The sequence below is a fragment of the Nannospalax galili genome, unplaced genomic scaffold (assembly GCF_000622305.1).
Source record: "Nannospalax galili isolate Female #2095 unplaced genomic scaffold, S.galili_v1.0 scaffold931, whole genome shotgun sequence".
NCBI classification, from domain to species: Eukaryota; Metazoa; Chordata; class Mammalia; order Rodentia; family Spalacidae; genus Nannospalax; species Nannospalax galili.
In genome coordinates, this window is record NW_008330062.1 from 989,100 (window position 1) to 1,006,042 (window position 16,943).

Genomic DNA, 16,943 nt, shown 5'->3' on the forward strand with positions numbered 1-16,943 from the left:
GTGCACTGACTGATGGAGGTGAGATGTGGGGGGGATGTTCCACGCAAACCCCCTACGCTTATCTCCGATGGTTTGATTTGACAACTCTACATGCACCTGTAAAATTGTTATTGTTACTTTAGATACTTTGGGTTATTAAATTGGATATTTTAGTTAAGCCATCTTGAGTTGACATTTAATAATTCATTTAGGAACTGTGCGTGGAATAGTATCCAGTGCACCGCATGTAGGATGCACAGAATTAGCTTTGCGCACCCTAAGGATCCGGACTGAACTTCCTCCTCTCCCCACTCTCCTTCCTTCTTCCCTCTGTCCTCCCTTCTCCCTTTCTAGCTCCCCTCCATCTGGCTTTTACACCCTCTCTCCCAATCTGAAGAATTGGGAGAGGTCTCTTGTCCTAAGTGACAAAGATAGAGGCACTTTCGTGTTTTAGGCTGAGATTTTTAATCCTACCTTAGCACAGCCTTCAAACTATGCCGCCTACGAGTGGACCATGAATTTTGTTTCTTTTTGTGCCAATTGACTGTCCCTAGTTTGCACAGCCTCTTATCCAGTAGGTGTCTTTCATATCCACTTCCTCCAGAAGGACATTTGCCTTTGTAAAGTCTGTTTATACCAGTAAAATCCTTCCAGGAAACCCAAAAGTTTGATGCCACCATGGCGGAAAGGCTGCCCATAGAAGGGTGGCTGTTCCACCTCAAGCTCGAACATTCCATCACACATGGCCATCCACCCAGTGGGTTGAACCATCAGACCCACATCTTCCTTTGCTTACCACGTGGGGAATGCTCTGCCTCACGCAGCTCGATCCTGTGTGTTCGCGAATCATCAAGGGTGAAGAGGAGAGGAACAGAGCATTCACAGCTACAAGGAAGCTGCACGCGTTTGTAGGCAAAACTGTATGGCACAGCATATGCGCAGTTCATGCCTTCCCTTCACACCTCGGAATACAACAGGACTCCCCGTCAAGCACAAGCTGTCACCGTTCCGTTGGGAAGGCAGCTCTCTGAAGATTACTCCTTCCACCTGGTGGTCCACCTTCAAGAATGCTGCTTGTGAGAATTAGCATCAAGTCCGTCTGGGAAGGCATGTGTTTCTCAGATGTTTTGGAAATTTTCTTCTGGAAAAATAGGAGGAAAGGGCGGGTCTGCCTTGTCCCTGGCAACTTCTAGCTGGACTTTGGTGCCTCAGGGTAGAGGTGGCCATACACTCAGATCAGCATGGGATACAAATAAAAGCCTGGTAATGTTGGTACATCCATCCCATCAGAATCCAAAAGGCAGTGAAGAAAGCGCCTTCAGCAGACTGTACTTTGTGACATGATGAATCATCTGGCTTTAGGTGATGCCAAAGGGAGGTAGGTGACCCTCAGACCCGGATTCCTAAGCCATTAAGTGCATAATGACCCTTATCATGAGAAGGTATTCTCTTGCCTTTTTCATTCTTACACCTTGAAAATCACATGGGTGGATATCACCATCTCTGCTCTCTGTTATTGAGATATTATGATTTTGCTTAAAAACAAAGGTTATTTTATTCATTAATTCAAACCACACATATTTAAGGAACACCTAATCTATTCTGAGGAGATTACTAGGCCAGGGATTCAAACTCAACAAATAAGATGTATGTATTAGCTATTGTTGTGTGACAGACCGTTCCAAAACTCAAGGGCTTAAACACCATTTCCACGCTGGCTGGTACTGAGTTGATCTAAACTACGCTTGGTCAGGCAGCTCTGTTTCAAGCTGGGATTGTTAAGGAGGCTGCTCCATCTCCCCTTACCTATGTCATCCATTTAGATGCCAGAGAGCTGACAGGATCATGTTCTTCATTTGTGAAATCAGAGAGGCCTGTGTGTGCTTAGGACGGTCCCATCTCAACACCAGCACACCGGTACATCCGTTGACATGCCACTGAGTAAACTCAAACCCGCGGAGCCAATTTGTGAGCCAAGAGTCAGGAAATTATATGCCATCCATGATGAGACCACAGAATGTGGATGTGTGAAGACATGATGTAGGGTGATGATTAAATCTAACCTGGGAAAATGTCTTCTTGCCTTTGATGGACAAAGAAATGGTAGCTCAGTCCACTGGGAATCTATCACAAAGTTCTATAGCCGAACAGCTTATGAACAGCAGAAACTTATTTCTGTAGGCCGGGGGATTCAAAATCAAGTCTAAGAGTCTATGTTAAGACCATGCTTGGACCAAATTCGAGTCTGGAGAGGACTTGCTTTCTAATTCATTGAGAGTGACTTTACACTTCACCACTGCATGGTGGGAGGGTGAGTGGTCTCCTTAGGCCTCTCTTATGAGATCACAGTCCCATTCATAAAGGCTGAACCAGCATGTATGGACACCCCTAATAACTTGGGGGTTTGGATTTTAACATTTGAATTTTGAATTAGCACAGACATTGAGACTATGGCAAATAGTGAATCTGCCTTAAAAGCACTCAGAAACAGCCCACCCTATCTTTTCCTTCATTGCTTTTCTGCTGTGAAAAGAGATGACTTAACCCCTGAAGAGAATGGGAACAGTCTGAGGTTCGGAGGTGGCTAACCTAGGAGTGGCTTCCTGTTTCCTAGAGTATTCAGATTTTCTCATTGGGGCGGCAGGGTAATGGTGCTCTTTGCTCTAATCTCCATGGGCAGAGGCAACTCTCATAGCATATCAAGGGCCTGCCTCTGCCTCTGCCTTCGGGAACAGTGTGGAAGAGGCTAAAGGAGCCTGTGTTGACTCTAGACCTCCAAATAACCTTCTGCCTGGAATTCCAATCTCCCTTTGACTTTTGGGTTTACTTTTCATTTGTTTGAGGTCTCAGAGAAGGGCTCTGGCTAGAATCGCAGAACCTCACCCAAGCAACACACAGATTCTGCCTTTGAGAAGCTTCCGGAGTGACCTCGGGAGGATGTCTGGTTTTAAGCCTTGGTCTAAGCACAGAACATTCTTTCCTACTCTGGTTCACTGGGAACCTGCATCTCCCTCCTCTCCCTACGGTACTTTCTATTGATCTAGTGCAATAGATCACAGGCTCCACCTCTATGTGATGGACAAGTGACTCCCACCATACAGCTAGACCAGTGGAGATGCCCCAGTAGATACATCAGACAAGATTTGCTTCTTGTTTTTTAAATCTTCATCATTAAGGATCCTAGTAATACAAGCTTTTGCTTTTTTTTTTTTTTTTTTTTTTTTTTTTTTTACTTTTTTTTTTTTTTTTTTGTCTACTTTTAATGTCAATGTCCTATCTCCTCTGTGGTGGTGGATAAATTCCTTTCTTTTTCTAAGCCTCAGTCTTTTCATCTGTAAGATATAGGTGAAAACAGGGCACAACTCTTCAGAATGTTGTGAGAGCCCAGTGGATGGAAAGTACCTAATACTGTGTCTGCCACACAGGAAGGACATGGGAAAGACTGCTCATCATTTCGTTATCAATCAAGTATATTCACTCTTTGAGGTCTAGAGACTGGCAAACACTCAAGTTCATCCTCCCCTGTGCAGATGTGGGACCTGTTAATCATAGCCTTTCATCTTTGCTTACAGCCCTGTAACGCTGCTTCTTGAAGCAGATTTGGGGGAAGATTTGTTTTCATAAATCATGTTTATATGATACTGAGGCCTTGTTTACTGGATTAGGGACAAGCTAAGGACATTAGGATCCATGTCTACAGGGAAGGGAGGAAGAGAGAAAAGTTCTGGGGAGTTGTTTAGTACACACAAAGGTGGGAACTGACCCAAGAATCTGGCTTCAAAGTCAAAAGCAAGGCCATTGTACCATATGATGGACATGGGTATGGGAATGTCCCACATCCAAAAGCTATATAAGCGCCTTGCTTTGATTCCATCAAGTGCTTCTGGCAGGAGTAGTCTAGTACCCAGCCCTAAACACCAAGGAGGTCATGTTGGCAGTGGTTGAGTGGAGCCAGCAGAGCCCGAGAAGCGAGATGTTAGAAGTTAGTAGCTGTCTACAGGGCTTCGCTGTGCCTGCTCTGAGCTGCTCTCTCTCAGCAGGAGCCAGATAGTTCCTTCTTCGATGGAGGCGTGTTTTGTTCTGTGGAGCTTCTTATGAGTCAGACAGGCCCTGAAGCTTCAAGAACTTAGCTGTCTCCAGGCACTCTTGATTAGACAGAGCATGACATGGCATGAGGTTTTCTTCAGTCACTAGAAAGGCTCTGAGCCAGACTCTGACCAGTGGATGTTTACCTGAACCACACAACTGATTTTTTTAAACTGTCAAATAGATCCACTTAGGCTATGTAATCACATGCAGATACATTCCTAGTTTGTTTATGTGTTTGCTTGTTTCTTTCTTTAATTATTTGATTTTTTTGAGACAAGAGTCTCTGTATGCAGCCCAAGTGGACTTTGAACCTGAAATCCTCTGCCTCAGCCTCTTGAGTGATAGAATTATAAGCTTGACTTACCATTGGTGACTCCTGTTTGTTGGTTACGGTGATGGAATTTGAACCTAAGACCTTGTGCTTACCAGGCCAGCATGCTACCACTCTACCACTGAGCTACATCCCTAGCTCATTCTTTATTTTTTATTTTGAGACAGGGTGTCCTCAAGTTTCCCAGGCTGGTCTTGAACTCATTCTGTTGCCCAGGCAGGCCTTGAATTGGTGATCCTCCTGCCTCAGTCTTCCAGGTAGCGGAGATGATATGTATGTACCACTGTGTGCAGGTCCTAGTTTATTTTCCTTAAAAGTCTGTTGCCTCCTTTGTAAAACATCCATGAAATTTCCAGTTCATTCCATTCCCATACCATGTACACACCTCTGAGACATCACCAGCCTTGTAACTATGGATTAAGTCTTTGTGAGGGACTAGAAGTTAGGTCAGGGAAAGGGCTGCTGATAAGTAGCAGTAATAGCAAACTTCCTGCTGCTGCTTCACTTAAGACAAAAGCCAGGGGTCTCCTCCCACCAGCAGGGCCCTTCTTCTGGCTGACTGGTCCAAACCAGTTTAGAAAAGCACAAATCCTCCTCACTTCGAAGCATGGCCTATCGTCCCTCTATTCTTTGTTTACACTGACCAATCCAAAATTAGGGAAGAGGGACTTGTTCTGTATACTTAAAAGATCCAGACTTGCCACCTTGGGACTTTGGGTTTGGGTTTCTGAATCCTCTTTCCACTTTGTGGAGAGTCTTTCTCTGTGTGTGTGAGTGTGAGTGTGTATGTGTGTGTGTGTGTGTGTGTGTGTGTGTGTGTGTGAGTGTGTGTGTGTGTATTTAATAAAGTTTGTTGCCTTCTACTTAAGGTTCTTCTTGCCTTTTAATTCTTTGACTGGCAGAGAAAACAAATCCAGTAAAGACCCCTAAGTGGTAACATTTTGACTCCTGACTAGCAGCCCTGAGCACCTGGGGCAGGTGCTCATTCTCTTTCTGTATTCCCAGTGGCTGACTGGCCCAAGGGTGGCTTGTGGAAGCCATGGGGTTGAGCTAATGCAGCTCATTCTGCTCAGTGAATTACAGGAGTGGATATCGCCTCTATTGACCACTGAATCCTTTAACTACTTGAATAGAGCAAGTTGACCTGTCAGAGTCTTTGTAGAGTTGAGAGCGCTTTCAGAATAAGAGGGGAGAAGAGATGTCTGTTCTTTGTAGACACATGGCAGAGTCTTCATCCACTCATCCATTCAGTCAACATGGTTGTGCATCCATCATGTGTAAAACCCTGCCACTGGCAATGGTGATAAGCCTCTAAGACTAGGGTTCCTAGCAACTCATATATAGACACTCATATAACACATAGAGTGAACTTTAAATTCTAACAAAGAGAAAACCGCTGGGCAGGTCAGACTGTGAAAAGTGTTATACAAGAAATAAAGCATGGATGGGTTAGAGAGAGAGCTGCAGGGGCAGAACACTGCAATATTAAATGCAAGTTTAAAGACCTCATGTTGACTGTGACATGTGAGCAAAAGGCATAGACAGGAAACCAGCCCTGCAGGTAACTGGCAGAGAACATTCCAAGTAGAAGCAACTGTGTGTGAAAAGGCTTCAAGAAGTACCGAAGAAAGGTTTTTTAGGTAGAAGCCATATTGAAATTAGATCTATAAAAAAGAGTTGGAGAGTGCCAGAAATGGTAAATAAATAATGATAATAGATGCAGATGCAGACTGACAGATACAGATACAAAGATAAAGAGATGGAAAAATAGGTGGGAGAATGGATGGATGGCTAGAAAGATAATAGGATGGACAGATAATAGAGTGGATAGATGAGATGACAGATAATTAGATTGATAGATAGATGATAGATAGATAGATAGATCAATAGATGGATGATAGATTGATCAATAGATAGATGATAGATAGATAGATAGATCAACAGATAGATAGATGATAGATCAATAGATAGATGATAGATCAATAGATAGATGATAGATTGATCAATAGATAGATGATAGATAGATAGATAGGCTGATTGATCAATAGATAGATGATAGATAGATGGTAGATAGGTTGATCAATAGATAGGTGATAGATAGATAATAGATAGATCAATAGATAGATAGATTGATCAATAGATAGATAATAGACAATAGATAGATCAATAGATAGATGATAGACTGATTGATCAATAGATAGATAATAGATAGATGATAGATAGATGATAGATCAATAGATAGATAGATTGATTATTGATCAATAGATAGATGATAGATAGATAGATTGATCAATAGATAAATGATAGATAGATGGTAGATAGAGTGATCAATAGATAGGTGATAGATAGATAGGTTGATTGATCAATAGATAGATGATAGATAGATGGTAGATAGATTGATCAATAGATAGGTGATAGTAGATAATAGATAGATATATCAATAGATAGATGATAGATAGATTGATTGATCAATAGATAGATGATAGATAGATCAATAGATAGATGATAGACTGATTGATCAATAGATAGATAATAGATAGATGATAGATGATAGATCAATAGATAGATGATAGATAGATCAATAGATAGATAGATTGATTGATCAGTAGATAGCTGATAGATAGATAGATAGATAGATTGATTGATTGATCAATAGATAAATGATAGATAGATGGTAGATAGAGTGATCAATAGATAGGTGATAGACAGATAACAGATAGATAGATCAATAGATAGATGGTAGATAGAGTGATCAATAGATAGATGATAGAGAGATAGATAGATAGGTTGATTGATCAATAGATAGATGATAGATAGATAGATTGATCAATAGATAGATGATAGATAGATGGTGGATAGAGTGATCAATAGATAGGTGATAGATAGATAATAGATAGATGATAGACTGATCAATAGATAGATAATAGATAGATGATAGATGATAGATAGATCAATAGATAGATGATAGATTGATCAATAGATAGATGATAGATAGATGACAAACAGACCTATGATCCTTAGTTTAGATATAGATAGATAGATAGATAGATAGATAGATAGATGATAGATAGATAGATGATAGATAGATAGATAATAGATAGATGATAGATAGATGATAGATAGATAGATAGATAGATAGATGATAGATAATAGAGTGAATGGATGAATAGATAGATCACAAATCTATCTATATTTATTATATGTATTTATAAATGGATAGCTGTAGAATTTGAAATATCAGTAGAATTCTGTTGTATAAACTAGTAGCACAAAGTGTGGGAGAACTTGAAGAAGAACGTAGAAGATACTGCTCTAAAGTTCTCATATTGCATATGATGTAGCATCAGAAGATGTGAATACACCTATAAGAAGGTTGGGGCTGGAGAGATAGCTCCACAGTTAAAAGCACTGGCTGCTCTTACAGAGGACACAGGTTTGATTCCCAGCACCTAATGGTGGCTAACAACCATCCTAACTCAAATTCCAGGGGATCTGGAACCCTCTTATGACTTCCAAGGGCATTGCATGATATGAGTGCACTTACACACGTGCAGGAAATATACTCATACATATAAAATAAAAATAATAAATAAAATATTTTTAAAAAGAAGGTTATCACATGGTAAAACATAAGCAACCACTACCAAATAAATGAGACATTTTACCCAACAACACTAAGGTGGAAAAAACCAGAATACTGAACTATACTCAAAGGACTGAAAGTAAGACAGGAGAAGAGGCAAATGAATGAAAGAATAAATGGGTGAGATATAAGACAAATTAGCATACCTTACTAATAATTACACTAAATATAAACTGTCTAACATCAAATCAAAGCCAAAGATTATCAGACTTGGTGAAGACACAAGACCCAAATATAGGGTTGCTAGTTCAGAAAGTAAATTGGGAAAGTAGGAAAAGTAGAAAACAAGGGTGGAGAATCATGGATGGGTTTGAGGAATCTCCTGAGGCCAAGTAAAAGCAAGAGCAGGACACACCGACTCTCAGAAGCTAAGGTCAAGATAAACGCTGACAGAAACCAAAGCAGGGGTGAGTCGTAGAGAGGCAGCTGTGGTCTAGCCCATCTTCATCCTCGCTGTGGCCGTGTTGTGAACACGTGTGTGTGGGTCCCTGAAATAGTACTGAAACTGACCTAAAATACGAATTAGCAAAGGAATACTAATTTCAATGGACAAAACAAAACCAAGCAGATAAAAATAATTTCAAAGAAATCTAAGTCCTTAAACCCAATTAAAAACTTTGCTGATGCTCTCTTAGGAATTCAACCACAATCAGTGAAAACCTGAAAGGAAATTCTCTGAATCGTAGTGTTTTCCTTAAAATTGATAAAGACTAGTGCATAGGATAACTAATAATTTGTGTGTTTTAATTTTTCAAAGAATATTTGGGATATTAAATTTTACTGTATTTGTTTTCAAATTTTTAAATGATTTATTGTGACATTTATCTTCAGTTACTATTCTTTTTAAAAGTATTTCATGGGGCTGGGGAGATGGCTCAGCAGTTAAGAACACTAGTTGTTCTTGCAGAAGACCTGGGTTTGAATCCCAGCACCCACATGGCAGCTAACAACCATCTGTAACTCCAGTCCCAGGGGATCCGACAGCCTCTTCTGACCCCTGCCGGGCATTGCATGACAATGGGTGCACTTATCTACATGTAGGCAATACATGCACATAAAATAAAAATAATAAATAACACTTAAAAAATATGTCACATCATCGAATATTCATATCAAATGGCGATCATCTTGGTATGTTATGGGAAACCATCCACACATATTTATGTACTTTAGCAAAAATTATGTTTTGGGAGAAATGTAGAATAATGCAGTTAAGGAATTACAAGGAAATAGCTTTGTTCCTGAATACTAAACATGAAAAGTTATCCACAAGAAAGTATGGACTACTTTTAAAATAAATATGCAAATGAATTTAAAGAAAAATGTAAAAAATGTATGTTGTACAAAAAGAAATAACATAAAGAAAAAAAACACAGTTCATGGGATTATAATATTCAAGTTTTAAGGAAAAAATACAAATACGTATGATATAATAATTGTTCAAAGCACATAAAGAAAATATAGTAAAACTGAAAGAAGAAAGGGAAAATGAAAAAAATGGTTGGAGTTCAACAGTTCTGTCAAGAACTGATGGAAGAAATGTAAAATCTATAAGGATACAGACATCTTCAATTAATGGGACAATTGACACTTTTTTAAAAACAGGGTATGCTCTACTTTTTATTTAACTTTAAGGATTTATTTTTATTATTTTTTATTATGTGCATGTGTGCCAGGGGGATTGTGCCTAGGAGGGCAGGTGCCTGAGAACGTCACAGGCATCAGATTCCCTGGAACTATGGTAGTTATAGGTGGTTGTGAGCTGCCCAGTGTGGGTGCTGGGAACCGAACTGGAGTCCTCTGCAAGAGCAGCAAGTGCACTGAGCCATCTCTCCAGCCCCTTAATTGACATTTAAGCACAAAATACATTTTCTTTTCTACTGTACATAGGATATTGACCCTGAGAAAAAGCTGTGCTGGGATACTAAAAGGAAGCTTGGCTGCATTTTAAAGGATGTGAATCAAGTAGGAGACGTTTCTAATAAAATAGAAATCAATACTTTAAAAAGAGCTGAAAATCACCCAACATTAGAGGAAATTACTACTGAGAATTTCTAGATTCAAAAGGAAACACAACATAACCCAAAACCTTTGAATGGAATGAATATCAAAACAAGATAGTCACTAGAAGCAGATAAAGCATTCTTTAGAGGAAAATGTATACTGCTAAATGTCTGCTATAGAATAAAAGAAAAATTCTAAAACACAAGAAATAACTTTAAGCCTTAAAACCTAGAAAAAGAAAAGCAAATTAAATACTTTATTTTTCATTTTTATTTTTTATGTGTATGAATGTATTGCCTGCATGTGTGTAAGTGCACCTGTGTGGTGCAGTGCCCACAGAGGTCAGAGGAGGGCATGAAATCCCCTAGAACTGGAGTTATGGATGGCTGTTGGCCGCCATGTAGGTGCTGGGAGTTGAAACCAGGTCCTCTGCAAGAGCAGCCAGTGCTCTTAACCACTGAGCCATCTCTCCAGTCCCAAGGGGGGAAAAAATTTAAACCGAATAAGCAGAAAAAAAATGAATAATGAACTGAAATCAATAAAAATAGAAATTTGCAAATTATAGGGAAAAAAATCAATGGGCTCTAAGGATGTTTGACTTGTTAAAATCAACAAGTTACTGCTAGATCGATCAAGGTAAACGAAGACACAAATGAACAATCATAATTTTAAAATGGCTGGTTGGTGAGGCTGAGCAGTTAAGAGCATGTACTGCTCTGGCAGAGGACCTGAGTTCAGTTCCAGCACCCACGTCAGGTAGCTCACAGTCACGTGTCGTTCTAGCTCCAGAGGGTCTGATGCACTATTCTGACTTCTGTGGGCACTCCACTCATGTGTACATATCCACTCACACACACACACACATGATTAAAATTTTTTCTTTTAAATTTGGGATTGGAGAGATGGCTTAGGGTTAAGAGCACTGGCTGCTCTTGCAGAGGACCCAGAATCAGTTTCCAGCACCCGTATGGGGACTAACAACTATCTATAACTCCAATTCCAGGGGATCTTAGGCCCTCTTCTGGCCTCCATAGGGGTTTAATACACAGGTGCATTTTAATACATGCAGGTAAAACACTCATAAAATAAAATAAAAATAAATTAATCGCAACTTTTAATTTTTTTGAAGTTTAAATAATTAAAGAAGCAAATGGCACAGGTCCTGCTGATATTTTAAAAATCATACAGGAAAATTATGGGCAACATAATGTAAATCATTTCAACAATCTTAGAAGAATTGAAAGGCATTAACAAAGATGTATATGACACAGGAAACATGGAGATTTTAAATAGGCCCATGAAGGAAGAGCAAAACTAAGATGTGATTAAGTAACTTCTCACAATGACAGCTACAAATTCATATGGTTTCACTAATATTTCAATCAAACATGTAAAGAAACAGTATTGCATCTTATAGGAGAATTGTTATAAGTCTGTACAGATTCTTAGCTTCAAGCATCAGAAACCAAATCAGATTAACTCAAGACAGAAAATAACTCCTGAAAGTGTTCTGAGTAACCTTGGCATCCCATGGGTCTGTGGAGTCAGGTTTGGAACCCTGTAACTGGAAAGGGTTCCCCAATACTACCACAGCTGCTGAGGCCAGACACCCCAACCCTCAATGCCAACACCCCAGGCCCTGTACAGTTTACCAGCTTTGTCACCAGCCACTAGTGCCAAGAAGAATGACGTTAAGGGCAGTTTTGCTGCCAGCAATGCTCTGAATTTCTCAGTCTCAACGTCATTGCTTCATTGAGACTTAATTCAAAGACTCTTGCCCCTGTGCCTTACTTCTAAGGGGACATGGGAAATACCTGACAATTTTGACTCAAAGAGAGGCAAATGGGCTTTGCCTTGTGAACTGGGGGGATGGAGAGATGGCTCAGCAGTTAAGAGGTTAACATCCTGCTCTTGCGGAGGACCCAAGTTTGGTTCCCAACACCTACATCAGACAGCTTACAACTGCCTATAACTCTAGCTCCAGGAGTTCCAATGCCCTCTTCTGGGATCCAAGGGCACCCCCCCACACACACATATGCACATACATATACACTTGAACATAAATTGAGAAATAAAATATAGTTTTTTAAAGGAAAAGGTAAAGTTTGGGGGAACTCATATACAGGAAGAGGGATTAGATGCACATGGTGTCTGCCTGTGCCAAGTGTTACATGTAAGTGAAAAGAATCATGTCTAATCAACAGTAGTACCCTTAAGGAACTACTTTTGAATCATCCTGTGTATACCCATATACAGAAATATCAGTGTTCAGTGAGTCTAGCAGAGATTTTTTTTCTTTATAGTCGGAATAAATTACAGTCACTTCAGTAAGCAGTAAATGATGTTGTAAGCTTGTGTTTAGAAGCCAGATTGCGTGCTAGACATACATGCATACACACACACACACACACACACACACACGTGCACACACATACAGAGTTTAGGCCTGGAGATGTAGTTCTGTTCTAGAGCACTTGCCTTGTATACACAAGGCCCTGAGCTTGGTCCCGAACACTGCCCCCTCAAAAACTTATATATATATATATATATATATATGGTTTAAATATATGTACATAAATATATTTATTATCATAGCTCAGTGTATACATACACATACACAAGGTGTGACATGTTTATATAGCAGCCCACTAAAGCTACCAGCCATGCCGCATAAACCATTATTTTTCTTTCTCTTTGTCTTAGTTCTTCCCATAATCTCTCAGGCCTCCTCCCCTTCCCCCTTTCCTCCTCCTCCTCCTCCTCCTCCTCCTCCTCCTCCTCATCCTCTTCAGCAAAGATTCCCATCGCTTCCTTGCTTCTGTGATGAGACTCAGCTGTTTCCTCGTGGCTGACAGCTGGAGCAGAGATTTTTATCTACATGTCTTTCCATTGTGCTCATTTCAAGTCCCAGAATTTCAAGGAAAAAGCTTTTGACATTTTGGTTTTCAGATAGACAAGCTGAGGCTCAAAGAGGGTGGGGCTTGTGGAAAGGTGTCCGTCTGTGAGTCTTGGAACGCAGCCTGTTTGTCTGTGCATCTACCTCACCCCTTTACTAACTTTCAAGAACCCAGATTTTGAGAGTCGGCAGCTAGGCTCTCTTGGCATGAAGATTCCCACAAAGTCATTGTTCTGCTCTGTTCTCTGCTTCCCAACCCTGTGATAAGAATATCCTAGAAACTGGATTCTTCTATAAAAAACCTTTCCCCATGTGGACTCTGTACTTTCTGCCTCAAATTCTCTTTGGCAGTTTCACAGTTTAAAAATACTTGAGTGTGTCTTTAACTTTGTTTCTCCTCCTCTTTGTCAAACTTCACTTTTCCCTCGTGCCTCCTCAAGAGTGCCTCCAGCCAGACGGAGACCCGCCTCTCTCTTCCTTCACCTCTCTCTTCCTCTTCCCCTAACTTACCATTTGCTCCACACCTGCTCTCTACTGCCAGCTGCTTCTCAAACTCCAGGCTTGGGGCTTTATCCTCTTCAGGTCAAATCCAAAGTCTGAAGAAGGATGCGTGTCCTTCACAAACCCTGAAATAGATTCGAATATAAAAACCTAAGGTCCTACCTTCCTGGAGCATAGATGCACCAGCTGGATCACATCTCCAGAAGGACTTTCTGTGGGTTATATGCAAAATACAAACAAATATATCATATGAGAATGATCTTAGAGTGACCCAGATAACAGTCAGAGACTCCTGGCTGTGCCAGGACTATTTTTGCTTCTGAGATTTAGATGCGGAAGGTAGAGTTCATGGTAACCCTTCATCTACTGCATACTGTTACCACTAATCTGCACAAGAGCCCCCATCCCCTTTCATGATGCTGGGAATCAATCACAGGGCTTTGTGCATGTTAGGCAAGTAATCTAATACTGAACCAGCCCCCACGTCCCCCTTTTGACTTCTGTATTCCCTTTAATCTCATCTTCTACCCTCTCCCTCAATAGCAAGCCATTAGTGTGGTGGCTGTTTATTTAATCATTAGTATGTATTCTTGAGCAATATATGCTGGTAGATGTGTACATTTTAATTTGTATAACTGTTTGCGATGTGTTCCTATAATCCACTGCTTTAAAAGACTACTCGGTTCCATAGTTAATTCCTCTTCTTCCCAGCTAGTGCTGTGACCGATATCCACAGCTTCAAGGTTGTCTGCAAGTTCTTTGAGAGACAGGTAAATTGGTCAACTCTAGTTTGACAGCATGAGGTGGCAGAGACATGTGCCGCTCAGAGGTCTTCTTGAGACAAAGGGAGTCCCAAGTACTGGGATTAGTAGCTCTCAGTGGATGAAGAGAGCTGCCTTAATCGAGGTTCTGTCCCCCCAGGAGAGAAACAACAAAGAGCTCTGAACAGCCACCCTGAGAGCACTGTTCTTGGAAGAGAAAGCGATAGCTGGGGTCTTGTGGTGACTGGCTCATCTTCACAGTCTAGATTCTGTTGAGAAAGTGCGCTGCTTGCCCTGCTTAGTCTCAGCATTGGCTTTCCAGAGAGTCAGCATAAAGTCACTTTATAGACAACGTGTGCACTTAGTTTACCTCAATAACAGAATTTCCCTTCAGAGTGGACAAACACACCAGCCACTGCCTCCAGTACACAACACAAATGTCTTCTAATCCCCATCCCTGCAAACAGCTGCAATTTTCTGCCAGAACATTTTTTTTTTTTTTGCTTATTTGGTTTTGGTTTTTATTTTATTTTGAGGCAAAATATCATTACATATCCTGGGCTGGCCTTGAACTCATGATCTTCCTTCCTTGGCTTCCAAGTGCTGGGATTAGAGATGCGTTCCACTATGCTTGGCCTAAGTAGTCACAATTTTTGTCAAATATATTTGCTATAAAATAATATCTTTTGTGTTTTAATTTGCCTTTTTTCTAATAAATAGTTATTTTCCAGCCTTTTTTGCTTATATATACTAACTTTTGGGTTTTCCCGCTCTATGTTACCTAAAAGCACATATTTTGGTCATTTTTCTTCAGGGATAACTATGGGTTATTTCTTTGGTTTATTGTCTTTACCTAAAGTGCACTTCACTGAACCCTCAAACTAAAGGTTCAGGTAATAAAATCTGTCTGACTTGTTTTGCCTGTGATTTGAGGTTTTGTTTTATTTACATTGAATTTAATTTGAAGTTTGATTTGCATGCAGAGAGTGGACTGTTTCCTTATAACATCTTCATGTACACTTAGTTTGGCCCATTCTCCCTGCACCCCATACCTCCCCAACCTCCCTTCACCTCTGAACTGACTTGTACCCTTGTTTCTGAAGATCTGTTCTAAACGTATTCTCTATCCCTAAAGTTACAAAGGTATGATATTTTCTTCTAATAATGATCTATTTTAACCATTCGGATTTTTTAAAATTTTATTTATTATTTTACTTTATGTGTACAAATGCATTGCCTGCATGTATGTGGTGCACCTGTGTCATGCAATGTCACAGATACCAGAAGAGAGCTTCGGATTCCCCTAGAACTGGAGTCAAGGACAGTGCTTAGCCACCATGTGGGTGCTGGGAATTGACCCCAGGTCCTCTGCAAGAGCAGTCAGTGCTCTTAACCACTGAGCCATATCTCCAGCCCCTAGGAACCATTCAGATTTTTAACTCATGTAGAGTCCACTCAAAGGTAATATTGAATAGCGATTTTTTAAACATATTTTTCTAAAGAACGATCTAGTTTTCTTTTGAAATGTCTACTGACACGCTTGTCACTTCTCTTTAGACTTGGGTCACTACCTACTGATTTAGTTTTCCTTTTCCAATACCATATCACTTACATTCCTATGACTTTATAATATGAATTTGTATTTGCTATAATATAAATGAATATAAATTCTTTCCTCTTTAATCTCCCGTTTTGTATCAAATTGGTGATTTTTATGTACTACCTTTACCTATTTTAAAGCAGTTTTAAACTTAAGTTTTATAGTAAATTTGTGAACTTTTCAAAGATTTTTTAAAAATGTGTGTGTGGGGGTCTGTGCATGTGCGTGCAGTGCCCGGAGAGGGCAGAAGTGGGTGTTGAATCTCCTGGAGCCGGAGTCACAGGCAGTTGTGAGCCACCCTATGTAGGTTCTGGGAACCAAACCTGGGCCCTGTGTTGTCTTGAGGGGTATGTGTGCTTAACTGCTAAAGCCATCTCTCCAGTCCCCAAATTTGTCAGCTACATAAGAAATGCAATTAGAATTCCAATTTGGATTGTGTATACACAGTAAATACAACAGAATGCTGTTATGCCATCAGAGTTTGTAAACTAGTTATTTCTTTATACATTGCATGCTATTGCTATTGTGAATGCCATCATATATTTAGGTAATATTTATTAGTCATGGTTGGTAAAATGACATAATGGTGATTTTTGTAGTTTAATGCTATCTTGATGAACATTCTCACCACCTCCATTGTAGTATAAATGATCCCCCCCCCCAAAAAAAATAAAAGCTTTCTTGCTAAATAAAACAGTCCGAGTGTCAGTTTGGACTTTCTTTTGGTGCGTCTGCACACATTCCTATCACCTGCACACAATGATGATGTAGACGCTCTCCTTCCAGGAGCTACACCCCCTGCTCCTTCTTTTAGACCCCGGGATCAGGCACAACTCAATCTCCATCTTAATTTGTGGTCCTCAATACCAAACTTAAAAACAAATGCCTGTTTTTCTTAACTTACAAAAAAAGGTCTAATATTAACCAACTGTTGAAAGTTTCCTTAGCTAAATGATGGGGGATGGAAATGTGATCAACACGAAACACGGTTATGTTGCTCAGTTCCTTCTGTGACCCTCTCCATAAAGGCTTCTGTGCCAATGACTACTTAATATTGTCCCCAGGCCTGAGCCAAGGACTTGGGGACTGTCCTGTTTCTATTAGTTTCCTTGTGTTTATACCATCACCATAAAAGCATG

General features: G+C 40.1%; 1 protein-coding gene across 1 annotated transcript; it reads right to left on the bottom strand.

Annotated features, from left to right (window-relative positions):
- Positions 1-529: 529 nt before the first annotated feature.
- Positions 530-913, bottom strand: LOC103741347. The gene is given in 3 exon segments (XM_008842107.1): positions 530-610; positions 612-736; positions 739-913. Coding segments are annotated over 3 exon segments (381 nt in total).
- Positions 914-16,943: the final 16,030 nt, after the last annotated feature.